Consider the following 24527-nt stretch of genomic DNA (forward strand, 5'->3'; position numbering starts at 1 on the left):
CTTGTGCTTGCTAGGCAGGTGTTCTACCCCCATCCCTCTGGATGTGATTGTAAAGGGGGCAATGACTTCTAATGGCAGAATGTCAGAGATGCAAAGGAGAGTAGCAGAGATGGCAGATAGGTCAATTCCAGAGGGGTGGCACATTTGTGGGGTAGCCTAGAGAGGTTCTAGGTTTGATATTTGGGATCTGCATTCTCTGCCTCTAGCTACTTCTTTTCTCAGGGCCTCAGTAAGTCATGTAAGGAAGGAGAAGCAGGAAAGATCATCAGGCTGTGGCATTCTGTATGTGTTGCTGGACCCTTTGACTCTGAGCTTCTTCAGAAGCTCCTGTGCCTCTAAGGGAGGCAGCTGTAGTACAGGAAGTAAGAGTCTGACTTACGATCAGTCCAACCCAGGTTTACATCCTGACTTGGCCACTTATTTTGCCTTTGTTACCATGGGCAGGAGACTTGACTTCTCCAAGCCTTATTTGTCTATAGATAATAGTTCCTAAGTCTCAGAGTTTTTGCAAGCCAGTTAAATGAGATACCAATTATTATACTTAACACTTACAGAATGCTTCTGTGCCTGGTACTGAATTATCTAATTTAATCCTCACAAATAACCCTAGGAGTACTGTTAGTATCACCTCCACTTTTCAGGTGAGAAAACCAAGGTGTATACAGAGATTGAATGCTTGTTCAAGGTCATATATGTAGGAAAGAGTAGAGCCAGGATTCAAAGCTGAATAGCTGGTTAATTCTCAGTCTTGTTATACAATACAGTTATCACAACTAGCATGAGACAGATTCACATTGAGGGCTGTACTTTTTTTTTTTTTTGGATGGGACTGGGGTTTGAACTCAGGATCTTGTGCTTGCAAAGCAGATGCTCTACTTGAGCCACATCTCCAGTTCATTTTGCTCTGGTTATTTTGGACATGGGTGTCTCACAAACTATTTGCCGATACTGTTCTCTAGCCTCAACCCTCCTGATCTCAGTCTCCCCAAGTAGCTAGGATTATAGGCATGAGCTACTGGTGCACTTTGTCTTTCTTGGAGAGGATGAGGTGTGGAAAAGGACACTCAGTGCTGGGCCTGGAGCATTATGAGCCCCCTCCTCCCATTAAATTTGAAATTAGAGCATTATAAGAATACTAATAATGGCATCAATGTCACAACATCTCTGCTTTCCCTAGGGTCTCTTCACTTTGCCCACTAACATTCCAAGCTGCTGACCTTCATAATGAGCATCCCATGACTTCAGAGTTGTTTTTTCTTCCAATATATATTCTGTCCAAGGAACCCAGTACATAGAATCCTGATCCCTGATCTTCCAAAGGTAGAAATGAAACAGAACCCAGCTTCTCTGCTATGAATCAATAAAGGAAAAGGGAAAAGTTGGATCCAGAAGTAAAACATGGAAGAATATGCTGGGCATGTGCCATTCAAGTAATTTCCTGGTGGGTTGGGATTGAAACGTGTCTTGTTTATGTATTGAGTCCAGCTGGTTTCTCAGCTGGTAAATAATCTTTTTCTTAACCTCTAATGCAAATGGCACAACCCGTCTCTTCCTTCTTCCTTAAACAAAGATCAAAGAAAGTACAACAGGATTGTCTGTATAAAATTAACCCCAATATGAACAAGGTTCAGCAGCTACAGGCCACCCAGGGAAGCCTGAAAAAACAAATAAGTCATTTCTTCTCTGCCTTCCTGTCAAAAAGAGCCCCAACTTCTGCTGTGTTTCTGGGGTTACAGAGCTTACTCTCTGTCAGAGTAGCCTGTTCCATTTTCAGACAGTTCTCTGACTGTTAGAAATTCCTTCTTCCATATGAAGTTTGCATCAAATAATCCTGAGCTCCAATCCTTTCCTGGGTGACTTGAATTCTCTGTCTGCCTCATTCAGCTGCATGGGATCATAAGCCCTTCAAGTAACAGCTTTCAGGGGTTTAAAGGAATCCTAGCTCCTTCCTCCCTAAAGTCTCTTCCCTATTATACCTCTGAGAGCTTGATTTTGAGTTCTCTCATCTTCTGAGGTGTGAATTCTCCAGGAGAGGAACTCTCAGTATGCAGTAGAGTAAGGGCTGATTACGTAGAGCCTCATGAGCTGGCTGTGTTACAGAAGAGTTCTCTTTAACAAACTGTCACGTTTCAGATCCAAGTATCCCCAATCAATCAAATGTCCCATGGTCAATACCAAGTTTGGCGAGCTTCCCAAGGAGGCTGTGGTGGGCGTCTACATGAAGATCCATACTGTGGAGCAAGGAGAACTTGTGGTGAGTGTGCAAAGAGCTTTGTTCATGATATAGTGTGTAAAACAAATGGGCTAGGAGTGTTGAGTAATGACTGGAGGGGATTAGAAACACCCCTCCTATACTTGGTGATACTAAGAAATAGTGTTGATTATAGTTTCACACCTGTAATCCTAGCTACTTAGGAGGGAGAGATCAGGAGGATCGCAGTTAGAAGTCAGCCAGGGCAAGTGGTTCATGAGGCCCTATCTTGAAAATACCCAACACAAAAAAGGATTGCTGGGCCATAGAGTACCTCAGAAACTTAGATTGATTTCATATCTTGGCTCTCATGAGTAATGCTGCAATGAAGGCCTACAGATACTCTTCAACATGCTGATTTCACTTTCCTTGCACACATATCTGGAAGTAGGATTGCTGGATCATATGGTAGCTCTATTTCTTATTTTTTGAGAATCCTCCATACTGCTTTCCATAATAGCTGTATCAATTTACATTCCTGCCAACATTCCTTTTTGCCCATATCCTCACCAACGTTTACTTTCTTTTTGTCTTTTTGATAACTGCCATTTATGACAGTGTGATTCAATATCTCATTGAATTTTTACTTAGCATTTCCCTTATGATTAGTGATGTTGAGCATTTTTCCATATAACTATTGGTCATTTAATGTCTTCCTATTTAAGTACTTTGTTTACTTTTTTTTTCCTGCTGGTACTTCAGTTTGAACTCAGGGCCTTGTGCCTGATAGGCAGATACTCTATCACTTGATCCACACCCCCAGCTCTTTTGCTTTTTAGATTTTTTTTTTTTTGGTGGTACTGGGGGTTGAACTCATACTTGCTAGGCAAATGCTCTACCACTTGAGCCACGCCTCTAGTCCATTTTCTTTTTTGGTTATTTTGGAGATGGTATCTTGAAAACTATTTGCCTGAGCTGGCCTCGAACCATGATCCTCTAATCTCAGCCTCCCGAGTAGCTAGGATACAGACATGTGTAGCCACCAGTGCCTCACATATTGATATAAATGACTCAGTAGTGAATAAATTAATCAATGGAGAAGAGACAAATTTCCCTTCAGAATACTCTGTGTAGCTACCTTGCCCTCCAGGAGAGAGTGTAAGTCCCATACCTCAGGTATAGGCTGTGCACAGTGACTTCTAAAGAGTACAGTATGTAAAAGGGCAAGATCTAAGAAGCACTACCTCAGCCAGGTGATCAAGGCTACCATCAGAAGTAATAAATTGTATTGATAGTATTGCCCCTTGATATGAGGTGATGAAAATGGCATTTTACCTCTGTGGTCATTTTCTCAATAACCTGATATAACCACAAGAAAAATATCAAATCCTTTTTGGCAGTACCTGGGTTTAAATTCAGGGTCTTATACTTGCTAGGCAGCACTCTTCCACTTGAGCTATTCCATCAGGCCTTTTTACTTTGGGACTGGTGGCAAAAAATCTCACAAGACCCCATCTTAACAGAAAAAGCTGGGTGTGGTGAGTATGCCTGTCATCCCAGCTACAGCAGGAAGCATAAATAGGAGGATCCCCAGTCCAGTTGAGCCTAGGCAAAAAGTGAGACCCTGTCTCCCAAATAACCAGAACAAAAAGAGCTAGAGGCATGGCTCAAGCAGTAGAGTGCCAGCCTAGCAAGTGCAAATCCCTGAGTTAAAACTCCATTACTGCCAAAACAAAACAAAACAAAACAAAACAAAAATACAGTAGTGGAAGAGTGAGTATGCATTCATACTCACTCTTGGCCATGAATTGACCACTGCTGAGGCTGGTGATGGGTGCAAAGCTGAGTGATAGCAACATAAGCAGGTGGGCTTTCTAGGGAGGAGCATTGAGTCTTGGTCTACCTGGGGAGGGGCTGTCTTCTGAAGCACCACGTGTGGTCATCCTAAGCCTGGGAACCTGCCTCATCACCAGGCCCTTTCCTCTGTGCCTCAGTTACAGTCTGTCCAAGGTCACCCCTATGCCCTTTTTCCTCTGTTAACCATGGGTTGCGAATGCTCCTCTCCCACTGGCTGGAGTGTCGGAAAGGTCAATGCAGTACTGTGTGGGAGCCCCCATTCCTAACACAACCCTCTATCAATGCTGATTTAAATGTTGTTGAGCTCTTAGGAAGTTCTTCTTTTTGTACAGTATAACTCTGCCTCTTACAGCTTTATTTGGGTTTTGTTATTGTTTTGTTTGTTGTCTTTTTGTGGGACTGAGTTTGAACTCAGGGCTTCATGCTTGCAAAGTAGGTACTCTACCACTTGAGCCACACTTCCAGTCCATTTTACTCTGGTTATTTTGGAGATGGGGTTTCACAAAGTATATGCCTGAAATGACCTGGAGCCTCGATCCTCCTGATCTCAGCTCCCAAGTAGCTAGGATTACAGGTGTGGGTCACCAGCACCCGGCTGCCTCTTGCAACTTTAGCTCTTCCCCCACCCTCTCATTCCCAAAACAGAACAGAAGAAATCAGCTCCCTTGCCATGTGACAGCTCCTTAGATATTTCAAGAATGCTGTTTTGGTTTTCATTTAGCATTTCTGCAGCCAGGAACAGTGCCAGTGTTCCATTAACAATCTTATTCAGGCGGAACATCACCATTCCTCTAGTCTTTCTTCATGTCTTGTAGTTTCCAGCCCTCTCACTCTTGCTTTTCTGCAGTTTGTCAGTGTTCCAGAGTGAGCTGCTCACTCTGAACAAACAGATTGCCAAGGTGGAGGAGCTGAATGCTCCATCTCCCTGGAGGGGATGGAGGCATATAGGTTGGGTCGAGGGTGCTTGATGGGGTGAGACTCTGTAAGGAGCAGGAACTTTAGAGTCCCTCCCATAGAGGACCACAATGCTAGAATGGGAAGTTTGGCCTTGATTCCCTAGGAAATGCCAGAAGGCTTTGAGTGGGGCTCAGTACAAGGACCTGGCTGCCTTTTCCCCTCACAGGGCCATACATAGAAGGTGTCCACAAATATTTGTTCATATGATCCCTTTGAAGAAAATGTCTGGAAGTTTCCATAAGGTGCCTTTGATAAGATTGTTTTCCTGCTTTCAAGGACCTGATTTCATTTGTTGGAAGGAATGGTGACAGACTGTATCTACCCACCAGAAAATAGAATTTTCCTCATCCTTTGGAGCAAGAGTATGGAGCTAGGTTGGCCCTGGAAATTCAGCAGTGGTTGGGGCCTGTAGCAGAGAGAGCCTGATCTTGAGCCAAGAGGTGCAGGGAAAACGGCTTCTCCAGGAAGCAGGCAGACCAAAGCCTCAAATGGGGTCAAGACTGGGCAGGCCAGAGCCATGGGCAGGGCAGCAGAAAAGTGACAGTTGTCAGGTCTTATTCTCATTTTGCTTTTAATAGTTGTATGACTTGGGCAAATCATTTACCCATCTGAATCTGTGTCATCATCAGAAAATGAGGAACTTTGCCATAATCTGTGACTCTGTGACTCTGTGTGAGTGTTCATTTAGTGGATATTTCTTGAGCATCTACCATGCTTCAAACATGGCATGCCAGCATGAGCGTGAAAACCAACACAACTCCCACCCTCATGGAGCTTAGATCTAGATGTGGGGCAGATGATAAACAGGTAAACTAGCAAATGAAAGCTGCAAATTGTAGTTGGGAATAGACTAGAAAGCGGTAGGGAGGCAGGCTTCTTAAGTGGGGTAGTCAAGGAAAGCTGATGTATGGAGGTGATGTTTCAGCTGAGACCTGAATGATGAAAAAGAACTGTGGAATGACCTGAGGAAAGAATGTTCCAGACAGAAGGTCAGCAAAGTTCAAAGACAGGAAGGAGGTGAGGCATGTTAAAGGGACTGGAAGGGAGGGCAGGCTGGCCGAACAGCCAGGGTGGTGTGGCATGAGGCCAACCTATAAAGTGGCAAGGGACAGATAGCCAAGGCCTTGGCAGCCATGCTGAAGGATTTTGTTTTACCCCTGGTGCTTTGGGAAACTCTTTGAAGGGTGTTGGGGAAGGACCAGAGGACAAACAAGATACCAATCAGGACAGTGCTGCCCCTGAAGAAAGAGGTACCTTGGTTCACATCCTGGCTTTACTACTCTTTCTTTTGTTACTGTGCATGTCAATCTTTCTGTGCCTCTGTGTCCTCATATTATAGTGGCTAAAAAGGCATGGACTCTGAAGACAGACCTCCTGGGTTTAAATCCCAGCTTTATTTTTTTCATGCTTCTAGTGTGGGAAAATGCTGGACATTTTCTTAACTTCAGCATCCTCATCTGTGAAATGAGTATAATGATAGGCAGTACCTTATTGACTGTTTTTTTGTTGTGCTGAGTAGGTGCTCATTGGGTGTTTATGGAGCTTACATAAGTAAATCTATCTGAAGCCACAGAGGACCTGGGATTTAATGGATTCTTGGTAAATGCTCGCTGGTGCTTTCGCCATCATCATTAGTATTGCCATTGCTGTGATTATAAAATACATGGTTGTGAGCCATGTAAATTTCCTTTTCTTTTTTTTTTATTTTATTATTCATATGTGCATAGAAGGCTTGGGTCATTTCTCCCCCCTGCCCCCACCCCATCCCTTACCACCCACTCTGCCCCCTCCCTCTCCCCGCTACCCCCTCAATACCCAGCAGAAACTATTTTGCCCTTATTTCTAATTTTGTTGTAGAGAGAGTATAAGCAATAACAGGAAGGAACAAGGGTTTTTGCTGGTTGAGATAAGGATAGCTATACAGGGAGTTGACTCACATTAATTTCCTGTGCGTGTGTGTTACCTTCTAGATTAATTCTTTTTGATCTCACCTTTTCTCTAGTTCCTGGTCCCCTTTTCCTATTGGCCTCAGTTGCTTTTAAGGTATCTGCTTTAGTTTCTCTGCATTAAGGGCAACAAATGCTAACTAATTTTTTAGGTGTCTTACCTATCCTCACCCCTCCCTTGTGTGCTAAAGCTTTTATCATGTGCTCAAAGTCCAATCCCATTGTTGTGTTTGCCCTTGATCTAATGTCCACATATGAGGGAGAACATACGATTTTTGGTCTTTTGGGCCAGGCTAACCTCACTCAGAATGATGTTCTCCAATTCCATCCATTTACCAGCGAATGATAACATTTCGTTCTTCTTCATGGCTGCATAAAATTCCATTGTGTATAGATACCACATTTTCTTAATCCATTCGTCAGTGGTGGGGCATCTTGGCTGTTTCCATAACTTGGCTATTGTGAATAGTGCCGCAATAAACATGGGTGTGCAGGCGCCTCTGGAGTAACCTGTGTCACAGTCTTTTGGGTATATCCCGAGTGGTATTGCTGGATCAAATGGTAGATCAATGTCTAGCTTTTTAAGTAGCCTCCAAATTTTTTTCCAGAGTGGTTGTACTAGTTTACATTCCCACCAACAGTGTAAGAGGGTTCCTTTTTCCCCCGCATCCTCGCCAACACCTGTTGGTGGTGGTGTTGCTAATGATGGCTAGTCTAACAGGGGTGAGGAGGAATCTTAGTGTGCTTTTAATTTGCATTTCCTTTATTGCTAGAGATGGTGAGCATTTTTTGATGTGTTTTTTGGCCATTTGAATTTCTTCTTTTGAGAAAGTTCTGTTTAGTTCACTTGCCCATTTCTTTATTGGTTCATTAGTTTTGGGAGAATTTAGCTTTTTAAGTTCCCTACGTATTCTGGTTATCAGTCCTTTGTCTGATGTATAGCTGGCAAATATTTTCTCCCACTCTGTGGGTGTTCTCTTCAGTTTAGAGACCATTTCTTTTGATGAACAGAAGCTTTTTAGCTTTATGAGGTCCCATTTATCTATGCTATCTCTTAGTTGCTGTGCTGCTGGGGTTTTGTTGAGAAAGTTCTTACCTATACCTACTAACTCCAGAGTATTTCCTACTCTTTCCTGTATCAACTTTAGAGTTTGTGGTCTGATATTAAGATCCTTGATCCATTTTGAGTTAATCTTGGTATAGGGTGATATACATGGATCTAGTTTCAGTTTTTTGCAGACTGCTAACCAGTTTTCCCAGCAGTTTTTGTTGAAGAGGCTGCTATTTCTCCATCGTATATTTTTAGCTCCTTTGTCAAAGACAAGTTGGTTATAGTTGTGTGGCTTCATATCTGGGTCCTCTATTCTGTTCCACTGGTCTTCATGTCTGTTTTTGTGCCAGTACCATGCTGTTTTTATTGTTATTGCTTTGTAATATAGTTTGAAGTCAGGTATTGTGATAACTCCAGCATTGTTCTTTTGACTGAGTATTGCCTTGGCTATTCGTGGCTTCCTGTGTTTCCATGTAAATTTCATGGTAGATTTTTTGATCTCTTTAATGAATGTCATTGGAATTTTGATGGGAATTGCATTAAACATGTAGATTACTTTTGGGAGTATTGACATTTTTACTATGTTGATTCTACCAATCCATGAGCATGGGAGATCTCTCCACTTTCTATAGTCTTCCTCAATCTCTTTCTTCAGAAGTATATAGTTTTCCTTGTAGAGGTCTTTCACATCTGTTGTTAGGTTTACACCTAGGTATTTGATGTTTTTTGAGGCTATTGTAAATGGAATTGTTTCATACATTCTTTTTCAATTTGCTCATTGGTAGTGTATAGAAATGCTAATGATTTTTCTATGTTGATTTTATATTCTGCTACCTTGCTATAGCTATTGATGATGTCTAGAAGCTTCTGAGTAGAGTTTTTTGGGTCTTTAAGGTATAGGATCATGTCATCTGCAAATAGGGATATTTTGACAGTTTCTTTCCTATTTGTATTCCTTTTATTCCTTCTTCTTGCCTAATTGCTCTGGCTAGGAATTCCAGTACTATGTTGAATAGGAGTAGAGATAGTGGGCATCCTTGTCTGGTTCCTGATTTTAGAGGGAATGGTTTCAGTTTTTCTCCATTAAGTATAATGCTGGCTGTAGGTTTGTCATATATAGCTTTTATAATGCTGAGGTACCTTCCTTCTATTCCTAGTTTTCTTAGAGCTTTTATCATGAAATGGTGTTGGATCTTATCAAAGGCTTTTTCTGCATCTATTGAGATGATCAAGTGGTTTTTGTCTTTGCTTCTGTTAATGTGGTTTATTACGTTTATTGATTTTCGTATGTTGAACCACCCTTGCATCCCTGGAATGAAGCCTACTTGGTCGTGGTGAATAATCTTTTTGATGTGTTGTTGAATTTGGCTTGCCATAATTTTGTTGAGGATTTTTGCGTCAATGTTCATTAAGGAGATTGGCCTATAGTTCTCCTTTTTGGAGGTGTCTTTGCCTGGTTTTGGGATAAATGTAATACTGGCTTCATAAAATGTGTTAGGCAGTTTTCCTTCCCTTTCTATTTCATGGAACAGTTTAAGGAGGGTTGGTATCAGTTCTTCTTTAAAGGTCTGATAGAATTCAGCAGAGAATCCATCAGGTCCTGGACTTTTCTTTTTTGGGAGACTCTTGATTGCTGCTTCAATTTCCTTTTGTGTTATAGGTCTATTCAGGTGATTAATTTCCTCTTGGTTCAGTTTTGGATGGTCATATGTATTTAGAAATCTGTCCATTTCTTTAAGATTTTCAAAGTTATTTGAATATAGGTTCTCAAAGTAGTCTCTGATGATTTCCTGGACTTCCATGGTGTTTGTTGTTATCTCCCCTTTTGCATTCCTGATTCTACTAATTTGGTTTTTTTCTCTCCTCATTTTAGTCAGGTTTGCCAGGGGTCTATCGATCTTGTTTATTTTTTCAAAGAACCAACTTTTTGTTTCATTAATTCTTTGTATGGTTTTTTTGGTTTCTATCTCGTTGATTTCAGCTCTTATTTTTATTACTTCTCTCCTTCTATTTGTTTTGGGATCTGCTTGTTCTTGTTTTTCTAGGAGTTTGAGATGTATCATTAGGTCATTGATTTGGGATCTTTCAGTCTTTTTAATATATGCACTCATGGCTATAAACTTTCCTCTCAGGACTGCCTTAGCTGTGTCCCATAGGTTCCGGTAGGTTGTGTTTTCATTTTCATTGACTTCCAGGAACTTTTTAATTTCCTCTTTTATTTCATCAATGATCCATTCTTCATTAAGTAATGAGTTATTTAGTTTCCAGCTATTTGCATGTTTTTTGTCTTTACTTTTGTTGTTGAGTTCTACTTTTACTGCATTGTGATCAGATAGTATGCACGGTATAATTTCTGTTTTCTTATATTTGCTGAGACTTGCTTTGTGCCCTAGGATATGATCTATTTTGGAGAAGGTTCCATGGACTGCTGAGAAGAATGTATATTGTGTAGAAGTTGGATGAAATGTTCTGTAGACATCAACTAGGTCCATTTGATCTATTGCATATTTTAGATCTTGGATTTCTTTATTGATTTTTTGTTTGGATGACCTATCTATTGATGATAATGTGGTGTTAAAGTCTCCCACAACCACTGTGTTGGCGTTTATATATGCTTTTAGGTCTTTCAGGGTATGTTTGATGAAATTGGGTGCATTGACATTGGGTGCATACAGGTTGATGATTATTATTTCCTTTTGGTCTTAAATTTCCTTTTCTAACCACCGTTTCCTCATCTGAAGGTGATAATCCCCAAGCTATAGGCAGCTGTAAGAGTTAGATTGGTATATATTGCGTCCATGCAGCAGGAGCTACCTGAGGAGCAGCCATCTGGTCTCCGTGCGAGCCTGGCGTTGAGCAGGCAGGCTTCATGGCCAATGGACTGCACATGATTATTCCCAACCCCACATGTGCTCCACAGATCAAGTCTCTTGGTTTGGGCTCCTTTTTCTTCTCAAGTCCTAGATAACTGGACACTGAAGCTCTGAGTACACAAACCTGCCCTCTCTTCCTTGCTGGGGTCTTAATTATTAGCTGGAAACTGGAGAGTTCAACACATGGGTTCTAATCCCCACCCTGTCTGCCCCAGAGTATCTCCTCAAAAAGGGAGCTTGCACTCTCCATAAAACAAACAGGCAGACCTGGGGGTCTCCAGCTCCCTCCCAGGTATAAATCAAGCCAAAGAGCAGGGGTACACGTTGACTGCAGGGAAGAGGGCCAGAAGTCCCCAATCTGTGGAGGATGGAGAGAAGATTGGAGCCTGCAGGAAAGGATGAGGTGGGGCAGCTGGAAAAGTCACAGCTTAGAACAGAACAAGCTGTTTCGCTTTGTCTTAAGGAAGAGACAATAGGTTTATTTGGCAAAAAGAAGAGGGATAGGTGTGCTGGGGGCACACCAGTAGTCCCAGCTTCTCAGGAAGCTGACACAGGATCACTTGAGCCCAGGAGTTCAAGGCCAGCCTGGACAATACAGCAACACTCCATTTCAAAACAATAATTAAATAAGACAAAATGTGTGTGTGGCTCTGGGAGCAGACCCGCTGTGTAGAGTTAGGACAGTGGAGAAACTGCTCTGGTCTTCATTCCAGGGCTCAGAGGACTGGGATGGCATGTAGCAAAAGGAGCCCTGGGCTGCCCCTGTCCTTCAGCACTCAGACCCTAGATGGCCTTTTCTCCTTTTGAGATCTTATTTTTCCCATCTAGAAAATCTGCTGAGATCTAGCTTTCTGTGATTTCTCTCTAGGGCTTTCACCAGGCCTTTCTCCCAGAGAGCCAACGTGACATGCGGCCCTTGATCCTTGTGAGCCAGGGAGCAGAGTTGATACGATTGAGGAAACAAAAATTTTGTGAATTGATTGATGATGAGACAAAAGAAAAATTGACAAGCACCGAGATTGAGTACCCCAGGTCAGTGCTGGAAATGTGTATAAGTCCTTTCAGATCAAACAAACAGCTTTTCCCTTGTTATTTATTTAGAAGAAGAAAAGAAAATCATAATACCGAATGCTGACAAGGGCAAAATGAACAGGTGGCTATCATGCTCTAAATTAACACAATTCTTTTGATGACAATTTTAGCATTATGTTTCAAGGCTATAAAGCTGTCCCCTTTGTAGTGATCTGCCTATGAATTTGTCTTTATGAATCCAAAATATGGGGAAGGTACAAGCATTAAGCTGTTCATAGCAGTCATATCCATAATAAAAAGGAAAACAACAGCAGCCACCCACATATGTCACACTAAGGGGACGGTTTAGAAAGCGGTGGTACATTCCCTTAATACAACATAACTATTTTTTAAGGTGGTTAAGTTCACCAAGCGCCAGTGGCTCATGCCTGTGATCCTAGCTACTCAGAAGGCAGAGATCAGGAAGATCGCAGTTTGAGACCAGCCGAGGCAAATAGTTTGTGAGACTCTGTCTTGAAAACACCCAACACAAAAATGGCTGGCAGAGTGGCTCAAGTGGTAGAGTGCCTACCTGGAAAGCATGAAGCCTCACTGAGTTGAACCCCCGGGCGCCCTCCCCCCCCCAAAAAAAAACTGGTAAGTTCATTGGCTTTACAACCAGAGGATAAAATGGGTGAGATAGTGGTACATGAAAAGGGCTGGACAAAATTGTGTATATATTAAAACTCTGCCTTGGAATAGTATACATACTCTACCTAGCTTTGCCAATGGATGTACAAAGAGGTGATACCAGTAGAGGAAGAGGAGGTGCAGAGGCAGGCAGATCTGTACAATCTTGTAGCCATACCCAATAAGATTAAAAAATATAAACTGGCTGTGGTGGCCCACACTTAGAATGCTAGCACTCACAGACTGAGGCAGGAGAATGGAGAGTTTGAGGCCAACCTGAGCTATGTAGTGAGTTCTAGGCTAATGTGGGCTATTAGAAAGACCCTGACTCAAAACAAAATATAATATAATAGCTCTATGATCTTGAAAAAGTCATTTCCCCTCTCTAGTATGTAGAATCCACTCAACAGAACCAGAGAAATTGACTAGATGGATATTTCCCAAAGTGTGGGACACCTTCTGTAGAAGGTTGACAAGATAGTTTTAGGTGGTACATAGGTTGACGTGTTTAGTTTTGACAGTTAACGTATGCATTCCAGTGTGAATTAGAAAAACAACACGATGAGCTAATCAAACCAGCTTTGGACAGAGGTTAAGATAGATATTTAAGTTAAAAAAAATAGGATAGATTTAAGAAAAATCATAAGCTAATTAAAAAACAGGGCATATATAGATATGGCCAAAATTGGGGCCATTTTGTGAGAAAAACAAGTGGAAAGTTACTGGCACTTCTTCCAGCTCAGAGGCATCACTGCTATGGATCCTGGGTGCTACCATGTCAAAAATGACTATTCAGACCTACCTACCTGAAAAAGGATCTGTAGGAGCCTTAGCTCCTCGAGTGAAGCATTTGGTGATGGTGTCAGTGGTTAGTGGAATTAAAATTTTACAAAGGTTCACATAGACTTGAACATGCAGTTGTTTGAGCACTTGGCCCTGCACTGCACAGTCAGCACTTTGCTGCCGTCATCTACAATGCTGACAAGCAGGATTCTGTCTTCATTAATTATTGAACTCATGATTTGCTAGACTGCTAAAGCAATCAGGAAGCATCCATTATCTAGCTTAAATTGAGGACTCCGAGTCCTGAAGATCACAAAGTCAGTGGCAGAGGCACCTATCCTATAAATGCCATGGCTAGATAACTTAAAAATCACTCCTACACAACACAGGGCTTGCGACGTAGAACAAAACAGAGCTGAATTTATAAGAAAGTTAGGGGAATCCCCAAGGGCCAAAATGAAGAGGGTCCTCCAAACCAAGCAAACAGTGTGATCTAACACTGGGATTGCTGTGTGGGAAGAGCCGGGGTTGTGAAGGGCCACATGGCTGAAGTGTCAAGACCTGTAAGGACAGGGGAAGCTTCCAGTTCAAGTGAGGCAGGGGACTAGAACTAGATCCCTGCATGAAGCCAAGGCTCTGGAGAGCTGCCTTGCTTAGTGAAAAAGTAGATTAGAAACCAATGTGCCCTTCAGCATCGAAAGGTCTCTCGTCTGTGTCACTTAGACTCTGGGTCCAAAATAAAATTATCCCTTAAGAATTTGTAATCACATTTGTCCCTTGTAGGTTTCAGCAAGCCCTTTAGCCTCTTCAAGGCCCAGATTCCAAGTTTGTGAAAGGGAGTGATTATGAAAATATAATGAGTAAAGCAGTGTAAAGTGTGATAAGTACTAGGTCAGAGTCAGGTATCATTATCCATTATGGAGGAAATTGGGAGTTAATGGAACTTTTTTAAGGGGAGACTGTCCTGTGATATGCTGGTAAAGTTTAACAGCCAGCTCTCAAGGAGGCAGGAGGAAACCCTGATTGGCAATTTTTGCTGATTTCTGTAGTATCATATACCGACCACAGCGGTTTTAAGCTACCAACCTGATATCACTCAACATGGAGCTGAGAAGAGGTGCAAACAGGATTCCTGAGAGGCTAGAAGCTGGCTTTGAGCCAAAATTCATCACTGAGCCCAAAATGACTAGGTTGTAGCCTATTCAGACCTATAGGATTTTTCTTAGGTTGATCTCTATGGATCACAGTTGACTTTGTCCTGGTCAATATGATCTAGCCAGAAGAACGTTCCTGATTGTTAGGGAATTATTAGGCTTGCCTCCTTGGGTAGGTGAGTACAGGCAAGGCAGTGGAAGTTCGACATGCCCTTCCCTTCCTGTGGTCTCAGAAGGAAATGAGCCAATGAGTGCTGAGCTCACCTCACCACATCCCATGGCCCTCACATGCTATGAGGGTGGGGCCGGTGTAAAGCCAGAGCACCATGACCAATGCAAGGCAACCACCAACCAACCTACCACCTACTGTCTGTCTCTAGGTTTGCCTATTCTTGACATTTCCTATAAATGGAGTCATATGGTGGGCATTTGTGTTATTTCTGCATTTTAGCTATTATGAATAATGCTGCTATGAACATTCTTGTAGCCAGTATGGCTACTGAGTACCTGAAATATGGCCCCTGTGAGTTAGAGATGTTCTCAAGTTTGTGTATGGACATATATTTTCATTTCTCTTAGGTATACACCTAGGGGTAAACTCTTGGGTCATATGGTAACTCTACGTCTAACGTTCTGAAGAACTGTCAGACTTTTCAAAGTGGCTGCATCATTTTACCTTCCTTAAGCAATGTGTTGCAATCCTCATTTACAATATCTCACATCTTCGGCAATACTTCTTATTGTCATTCTTTTTGATGGTAGCCATCTTAGGGGTAGAAGTGCTGTCTCATTGTGGATTTGGTTTACATTTCTCTGATGGTTAATGATTGTATATGTAGTTTAAATTTTTCAATAGCCACATTATTATAAGGTGTAAAAAGAAACAAATTAATTTAACTCTTTCACTGAATCCAGTGTATTTAAAGTATTATCAGTATTATTAATGATCAAAATTATTAATGAGACATTTTCCATTTCTCTGTTGTTGTAAGTATTGAAATCTGGTATGCATATTACATCCACAGCACCTCTCTAATTCAGATTGGCCACACGTGGCTCATGGCTACTGAAGGGGATAGCACGGGTTCTAAGGAAAGGTTGTAGGAAGGGTAAAGGAGGCACAGAGAGAGGAGTCTGGGAGGGGAAGGCAGAGAGCTGGGATGGGGCCCTGTGTGTTTAAGGTTTGAGAATAATAGCAAGAGCTGGCTGAAGAGCTCAGCTCCTGTGTCTGTCCCTCAGTGATGAAGACATGTGCCAGAGGTTCCTCAAGGAGAACAGCTGGAATGTCTTTCGGAAGGACCTGGTGCGGCTGCTGATGGAATCTCGACAAAGACCACCATTCATCCCCACCCAGCCCAAGAAGAAAGGGATCTACAACCCTAAGTCTTTGATCCTGGATTTGTGTAGTGTACACAAGAAGGTTAAACCATCTCGTCCCATGTTTTTGGCACCTCAGAAATTCCTCCCCCCACTGAGGATTGTCCAGGCCATCTCAGCACCCCGATACAAAATCCAAGAACTCCTGCCTCAGTATAAGAATGCAGGGGTCCTTGTTTAGAACCAATAAAGGATGTTGGATTGGCCACTGTGGGAGTTGTAGGGCTTGGGAGGGGGTCCTAGAGGACTGAGCTGGGGGCAGCCACTGGGGCACACTGTCCTCTGACAGTTGTGGGCTGGGCTGAGGGACTGGATGGTCAAGAGGCTGGTGCAATAGGTTCATCACTGGGGACAGTTTCAAGGTGGGAGGACTCAGATCAAAATGGTCAGGACTAAGTTGTAAATGCAAACACCTTCCAAGGTCAGACAGGTCAGCTAAAGGATGGGGTAGCAGTGCTGGGAGGTAATAACAGGAAATGGTGGGGATGCTGGAGATCCAGTGTGACCACTGTTTATCTAGGTGGAGGTTTTCACCCTGTTCAGTTGATGCCACACCAGAAACTACACAGGCCTACAATTGCACTCCATAGAATCTTTAAGAGAGTCACAAACCCAGTATTTTAAGTGATTCCTACAGGTTTTTAATCAAGCAACACTAATTCAAAGTATTTTAGAATAGTGGTATTCAAACAAAATACACGTGGGTTGTGTTGGGCCTATAGGCTATGGGCTGGCCTCTGTCGGTGATTCTCTGACTGTGGAGGGGGGCTCTTAAGGAGCTGAGGAGAGGCAGTGGGCAGCATGACAGGAGCAGGCAGCCGGTGGTGGTGGAGTCCAGCTAGAGGCATGCCATAGCCATGGGGTTCAAAAGGACTTTTCAATCCCTCTGGGAGTCCTTACTCTAGGCCTCCCTGTCACTGACCAGGGCCTAGATCTCAGAATTCCTATCTCCAGCCAACCTCAGAACCACATCACACCTCCCTGTAGGTTAGCTTGTGAACACTGAGGGGCCTGGCAAGAGGCCTTGGGAGCACGGGAGCCCTCCCGCCCCCCATGCCCATGGCCACTCACACACCTTCCCCACCCCTGGTGTTCCTTAGAGGAACACCTTGCCACTGAGCTGGGACTCGGGAGTTCTGCAGGGCCTGGCTGCTTCTCTCTCCCTAGGACCCCCAGAGTATTTTGAGTCCTTGGCCCACACCTCAGTTTCCCTAGTGGTGAAATGACCAAGATGGACAGGATCGATGGTTTTTATAACTGAAGGGTAAGCACAGTCTGAAAAACATGCTCAGTATTAAAATTTTGTTTGTTGGAGTCAAAATTTTCATGTGCACTAAAAAAGGACTATCAATTTTTTTTTTCAATATTGGGGTTTGAACTCAGGCCCTACACCTTGAGCCACTCCACCAGCCCTTTTTTGTGAAGGGTTTTTTTGAGATAGGGTCTCATAAACTATTTGCCTAGGCTATCTTCGAGCTGTGATCCTCCTGATCTCTGAGTAGCTAGGATTACAGGCGTGAGCCACCTGTGCCCAGCAAACAGATCTGTGGTTTTTGGAGTTTTTTTCCCGGTAGACTGGGGTTTGAACTCAGGCCCCTCATACTTGCTAGGCAGGTGCTTTGCCACTTGAGGCATTCCTCTCGTCCAGGACTGTCATTTTTTTTTCTCAGATGTGGGTGTAAGAGGGTAGAGAGGCAGTGGACTTACGTACTTTGACTTCCCTGATGGTTCCAGTGAGGCAAGAAGTCAGGGACATCTGCAGCAGTCCTGAAAAATCTGTGACCTACAAGGACAAGGTGTTAGTCACTGTTTGGGGACCAGGGAAGTTGGGGTGCCTGACTAGGGACCTCTCCATTTAAGGCTGAAGCCTCAAGATGGTGCTCTGGACTCACTCGAATTTATTTATTGAACACTAGCTCTGTAGCAGATTCAAAGGAGGATAAGATGCAGTGGCTGTTGGCTCTTACTTTCTAGATCAGGGCTCAGCAAACTTCCTGTAAGGGGTAGGAGAGTAAATATTTTACGTTTTGCAGACCCTACAGTCCCTGTGGCAACTATTCAACTCAACACTATGAAAGCAACTGCAGGAGATACGTAAACAAGCGGTTGTGCTGTACTCCAATAAAACTTTATTTGCCAAAACAGGTTGACAGGTCAGATTTGATCTACAGGCCATAGTTCACTGAGCCCTGCTCTAGGCAACAGGGAGCCTTAAAAGTTCTTGAGCAGACACAGCATGGCCTGAGAAAGGGAGGGAATTAGCACATTCTGAGTACTTATTACATGACCTTGCTAAGCATCTAACTTGGGGTTCAGTGACCTGTTGGGTCCTGCCACTTAATGTCTGTTGAGGGTTAAAAGAGGTGATGTGTATACACATCTAACAAGGGGAAAGAATTTTGTTCACCAAAATCCCTAGTTTCTGTTTTCTAGGAATTGAGAGAAAAAGCTTCCAGAAAAAGAGGCAGGACATGTTTTGTTTTGTTTTGTTTTGGCAGAGAATTGGGTGAGAAAGGACTTGAAAGCCAGGCATGGCAGTTAATGCCTGTAATCCCAGCACTCAGAGGCTTAGGCAGGAGGATCTCAAGTGTGGGGCCAGTCTGGGCTACACAGTAAAATATCTCAAATTAAAAAAAAAATGGATTTGAGGAGCACCCTGAGTGAGGTGGTAGCGTGGGCTTCAGTAGCTCTGGGGGCAAGGAAGAGCACAGTGTTCGCTGGGGCCCCAGGGCAGCAGAAGTGCTTGGGGGAACATCTGAGGGCTCTTAATTACAATGTGATGAAATTCTCTGCTTCTGTGAACTTGGCTCCAAGCAGGGAGCAGGCTTCCTCCTCTCCCACCCTGTGATACTCAGGTTACACATGTGAAGCCCCACATTCAAATGTGATCTGAGGTTATTAGCATCTTTTTGACCAGGATCCATTTGAACATTCAGAGTCCTTTTCCCTTTTCAGTGGAACAGGCAACTGAGCCCTCATAATCAATGATAAAGGTCATCACTGGGCCATTTGGGTTGATAGGGCCTGGCTGGTATTTCACCCAACCCCTACATTCTAATTGACATGGCCAATGTCTATGGTAAGACAGGAGGAGAGCAGAGGTGTCACCCAACCCTTAATAGACACTGTGGGGGGAGGGTGCTGTTCAAAGGATCTTTGGGGCAGTGAGGAGGGAAGGGCTCCTTGCTTGTCAGCATGGGAGCACCTCTGAGCTTCCAGGCTGAGACTTCAGAAAGGGCAAGTTTCTCATCCACCCCTCCACACACACACTGAAACAGACTCTTACAACAGGGAGCAGGGAGCAGGATCGGACAGGAAGGACAAAGGACTTAAGAGAGAAGTTCAGGCATTGAAGAAGGAGAAGAGGTGCAAGAAAAAGGAATGTATAATGTATTCAACAAAATAATTACAGAAAATTTCCCAAATCTAGAGAAAGCTATACCCATACAGATACAGGAAGCCTCCAGAACTCCAAACAGACCTGACCAAAATACAACTACCTCATGACACATTATCATTAAAACAACAAGTACATAGACTAGAGAAAGAATATTGAAGGTTGTAAGAGAAAAATAACATACAAAGGTAAACCCATCAAAATCACAGCAGACTTCTCAACAGAAACATTAAAAGCAAGAAGAGCTTGGGGTGAGGTGGTCTGGGCACTGAATGAAAATAATTTCTCAACCCTAGGATACTCTACCCAGCAAAACTATCATTCAAAACAGATGGAGCAATAAAAGTCTTCCATGATAAGCAGAAACTAAAACACTGTATGACCACAAAGCCACCACTACAAAAGATTCTTCAAGGGATTCTGCACACAGAAAGTGAAACCAACATAACCATGAAAGGTCAGGCAGCACCATACTATAGGAAAAGAAAAAGCAAGAAAGTAGAGAGTAACATCAGTTTAGCTACACACAATCAAACCTTCAAACAACTAAAACAACTAAATGACAGGAATCACCACATGCCTATCAATACAATGTTAATGGACTTAATTCCCCCATCAAAAGGCACCATTTGACAAACTGGATTAAAAAGGAAGATCCAACAATTTATTGTTTACAGGAGACCCATCTCATCGATAGAAACAAGCATAGGCTTAGGATGAAAGGCTAGAGGAAGATTTACCAAGCCAATGGCCCCCGAAAAGAGGCAGGAGTAGCAATATTTATCTCTGACGAAGTAGACTTCAAACCTACACTGATCAAATGAGATGAAGAAGAACATTCCATACTAATAAAAGGGGAAATAGACCAAAAGGAAATAACAATTATCAACCTATATGTACCCAATGTCAACACACCCAATTTCATCAAAAATACCCTGAAGGACCTAAAAGCATATATCAACTCTAACACAGTGGTCGTGGGAGACTTTAACACCCCACTATCATCAATAGATAGATCTAAAACATACCATAGATCAAATGGACCTAGTTGATGTCTACAGAACATTTCATCCAAATTCTACACAATATACATTCTTCTCAGTAGCCCATGGAACCTTCTCCAAAATAGATCATATCCTAGGGCACAAAGCAAGTCTCAGCAAATATAAGAAAACAGAAATTATACCGTGCATACTATCTGATCACAATGCAGTAAAAGTAGAACTCAACAACAAAAGTAAAGACAAAAAACATGCAAACAGCTGGAAACTAAATAACTCATTACTTAATGAAGAATGGATCATCGATGAAATAAAAGAGGAAATTAAAAAGTTCCTAGAAGTCAATGAAAATGAAAACACAACCTACCGGAACCTATGGGACACAGCTAAGGCAGTCTTGAGAGGAAAGTTTATAGCCATGAGTGCATATATTAAAAAGGCTGAAAGATCCCAAATCAATGACCTAATGATACATCTCAAACTCCTAGAAAAACAAGAACAAGCAAATCCCAAAACAAATAGAAGGAGAGAAATAATAAAAATAAGAGCTGAAATCAATGAAATAGAAATCCAAAAAACCATACAAAGAATTAATGAAACAAAAAGTTGGTTCTTTGTAAAAATAAGATCGGTGGACCCCTGGCAAACCTGACTTAAAATGAGGAGAGAAAAACCCAAATCAGTAAAATCAGGAATGCAAAAGGGGAGATAACAACAAACACCATGGAAGTCCAGGAAATCATCAGAGACTACTTTGAGAACCTATATTCAAATAACTTTGAAAATCTTAAAGAAATGGACAGATTTCTAAATACATATGACCATCCAAAACTGAACCAAGAGGAAATTAATCACCTGAATAGACCTATAACACAAAATGAAATTGAAGCAGCAATCAAGAGTCTCCCAAAAAAGAAAAGTCCAGGACCTGATGGATTCTCTGCTGAATTCTATCAGACCTTTAAAGAAGAACTGATACCAACCCTCCTTAAACTGTTCCATGAAATAGAAAGGGAAGGAAAACTGCCTAACACATTTTATGAAGCCAGTATTACATTTATCCCAAAACCAGGCAAAGACACCTCCAAAAAGGAGAACTATAGGCCAATCTCCTTAATGAACATTGACGCAAAAATCCTCAACAAAATTATGGCAAGCCAAATTCAACAACACATCAAAAAGATTATTCACCACGACCAAGTAGGCTTCATTCCAGGGATGCAAGGGTGGTTCAACATACGAAAATCAATAAACGTAATAAACCACATTAACAGAAGCAAAGACAAAAACCACTTGATCATCTCAATAGATGCAGAAAAAGCCTTTGGTAAGATCCAACACTATTTCATGATAAAAGCTCTAAGAAAACTAGGAATAGAAGGAAAGTACCTCAACATTATAAAAGCTATATATTGCAAACCTACAGCCAGCATTATATTTAATGGTGAAAAACTGAAACCATTCCCTCTGTAATCAGGAATGAGACAAGGATGCCCACTATCTCCACTCCTATTCAACATAGTACTGGAATTCCTAGCCAGAGCAATTAGGCAAGAAGAAGGAATAAAAGGAATACAAATAGGAAAGAAACTGTCAAAATATCCCTATTTGCAGATGATATGATCTTACACCTTAAAGACCCAAAAAAAACTATTCAAAAGCTCCTAGACACCATCAACAGCTATAGCAAGGTAGCAGGATATAAAATACAACATAAAAAAATCATTAGCATTTCTATACACTAATAATGAACAAACTGAGAAAGAATGTATGAAAACAATTCCATTTACAATAGCTTCAAAAAAAAAATCAAATACCTAGGTGTAAACTTAACAAAGGATGTGAATGACCTCTACAAGGAAAATTATAAACTTCTGAAGAAAGAGATCAAGGAAGACTATAGAGAGATCTCCCATGTTCATGGATTGGTAGAATCAACATAGTAAAAATGTCTATACTCCCAAAAGCAATCTACATGTTTAATGCAATTCCCATCAAAATTCCAATGACATTCATCAAAGAGATTGAAAAATCTACCATTAAATTTATCTGGAAACACAAGAGGCCACGAATAGCCAAGGGAATAGTCAGTAAAAAGAACAATGCTGGAGGTATCACAATACCCAACTTCAAACTGTATTACAAAGCAATAACAATAAAAACAGCATGGTACTGGCACAAAAACAGACACGAAGACCAGTGGAACAGAATAAAGGACCTGAATATGAAGCCACACAACTATAACCAACTTTTCTTTGACAAAGGCGCTAAAAATATACGATGGAGAAATAGCAGCCTCTTCAACAAAATTGCTGGGAAAACTGGTTAGCAGTCTGCAAAAAACTGAAACTAGATCCATGTTTATCACCCTATACCAATATTAACTCAAAATGGATCAAGGATCTTAATATCAGACCCCAAACTCTAAAGTTGATCCAGGAAAGAGTAGGAAATACTTTGGAACTAATAGGTATATGCAAGGACTTTCTCAGTGGAATCCCAACAGCTCAGCAACTAAGAGATAGCATAGATAAATGGGACTTCATAAAACTAAAAAGCTTCTGCTCAACAAAAGAAATGGTCTCTAAACTGAAGAGACCACCCACAGAGTTGGAGAAAATATTTGCCAGCTATACATCAGACAAAGGACTGTTAACCAGAATATATAGGGAACTCAAAAAACTAAATTCTCCCAAAATTAATGAACCAATAAAGAAATGGGCAAGTGAACTACACAGAACTTTCTCAAAAGAAGAAATTCAAATGGCCAAAAACCACATGAAAAAATGCTCACCATCTCTAGCAATAAAGGAAATGCAAATTAAAACCACACTAAGATTCCACCTCACCCCTGTTAGAATAGCCATCATTAGCAACACCACTAATAACAGGTGTTGGCGAGGATGTGGGGAGGGGGGGAGGAACCCTTTTACACTGCTGGTGGGAATGCAAACTAGTACAACCACTCTGAAAAAAAATTTGGAGGCTTCTTAAGAATCTAAACATAGATCTACCATTTGATCCAGCAATACCACTCTTGGGGATACACCCAAAAGAATGTGACACAGGTTACTCCAGAGGCACCTGCACACCCATGTTTATTGGAGCACTATTCACAATAGCCAAGTTATGGAAACAGCCAAGATGCCCCACTATTGACAAATGGATTAAGAAAATGCATTTATACACAATGGAATTTTATGCAGCCATGAAGAAGAACGAAATGTTATCATTCGCAGGTAAATGGATGGAACTGGAAAACATCATTCTGAGTGAGGTTAGCCTGGTAGAAAAGACCAAAAATCGTATGTTCTCCCTCAAATGCAGACATTAGATCAAGGGCAAACACAACAAGGGGATTGAACTTTGATCACATGATAAAGCGAGAGAACACAAGGGAGGGGTGAGGATAGGTAAGGCACCCAAAAAACTAGATAGCATTTGTTGCCCTCAATGCAGAGAAACTAAAGCAGATAGTTTAAAGCGACAGAGGCCAATAGGAGAGAGGGACCAGGAACTAGAGAAAAGGTTGTTCAAGAAGAATTAATTTAGAAGGTAACACACATGTACAGGAAAGCAATGCGAGTCAACTCCCTGTATAGCTATCCTTATCTCAACTAGCAAAAACCCTTGGTCCTTCCTGTTATTGCTTATACTCTCTCTTCAACAAAATTAGAGATAAGGGCAAAATAGTTTCTGCCTGGTAGCGAGGGTGTGGGGTGGAGAGGAAGGGAGCGGGAAGGGGTTAAGGGAGGGGGCGGGGTGGGGGGAAGTGGGGAGAAATGACCCAAACATTGTATGTTCATATGAATAAAAGAAAAAAAAGGAGACAGGGAAAAAAAAAGAAGTTCATTCAGAAAGAGTAAATATGACAACACAGGTGTTGGCAACAAATTGTTTCTCATGCTATAGAGGCCCCCCCCACAGACCTAGGCCCTGAGTACAGGTATGGTGTGCCAAGTGAGTGTCAGGCACTCTGAAAAGGTGGTTTAGCCCATTTATCATTATAAAGGTTTAATTCACAGTTTTGGAGGCTGAAATTTCAAATAGCATAGTGCTAGCTCTGATGAGGGTGGTCCTGGCTATGTCACATGGCCGAGGACATTACAATGCAAGAGTGCATTCAAGGGAGAGATCACGTGGTGAGAAAGGAAGCCAGAGAGGGAAGGGGGCCAGGCTGGCTATTTACTAACAACTCACTCTTGGAAGAACTAATTTAGGATCCCATGAGAATGACCC

The 24527-nt window shown here is 42.0% G+C and overlaps 1 protein-coding gene across 6 annotated transcripts in view; it reads left to right on the plus strand.

Annotated features, from left to right (window-relative positions):
• Window positions 1-20572, plus strand: part of Cnbd2 (cyclic nucleotide binding domain containing 2) — a 71325-nt gene extending 50753 nt beyond the window's left edge. For 4 of the 6 annotated variants that reach the window (XM_074074665.1, XM_074074666.1, XM_074074667.1 and 1 more), the window contains 3 exons: window positions 2134-2254; window positions 11744-11907; window positions 15753-20571. In XM_074074665.1, coding sequence (XP_073930766.1) covers window positions 2134-2254; window positions 11744-11907; window positions 15753-16071 — 604 coding nt within the window. In that variant the 3' untranslated portion in view covers window positions 16072-20571. Of the gene's footprint in view, window positions 1-2133; window positions 2255-11743; window positions 11908-15752 lie in introns of all 6 variants that reach the window. The other 2 variants (XM_074074670.1, XM_074074669.1) reach the window with 2 other exon arrangements.
• Window positions 20573-24527: the final 3955 nt, after the last annotated feature.

The sequence above is a fragment of the Castor canadensis genome, chromosome 5, assembly GCF_047511655.1.
Source record: "Castor canadensis chromosome 5, mCasCan1.hap1v2, whole genome shotgun sequence".
NCBI lineage: Eukaryota > Metazoa > Chordata > Mammalia > Rodentia > Castoridae > Castor > Castor canadensis.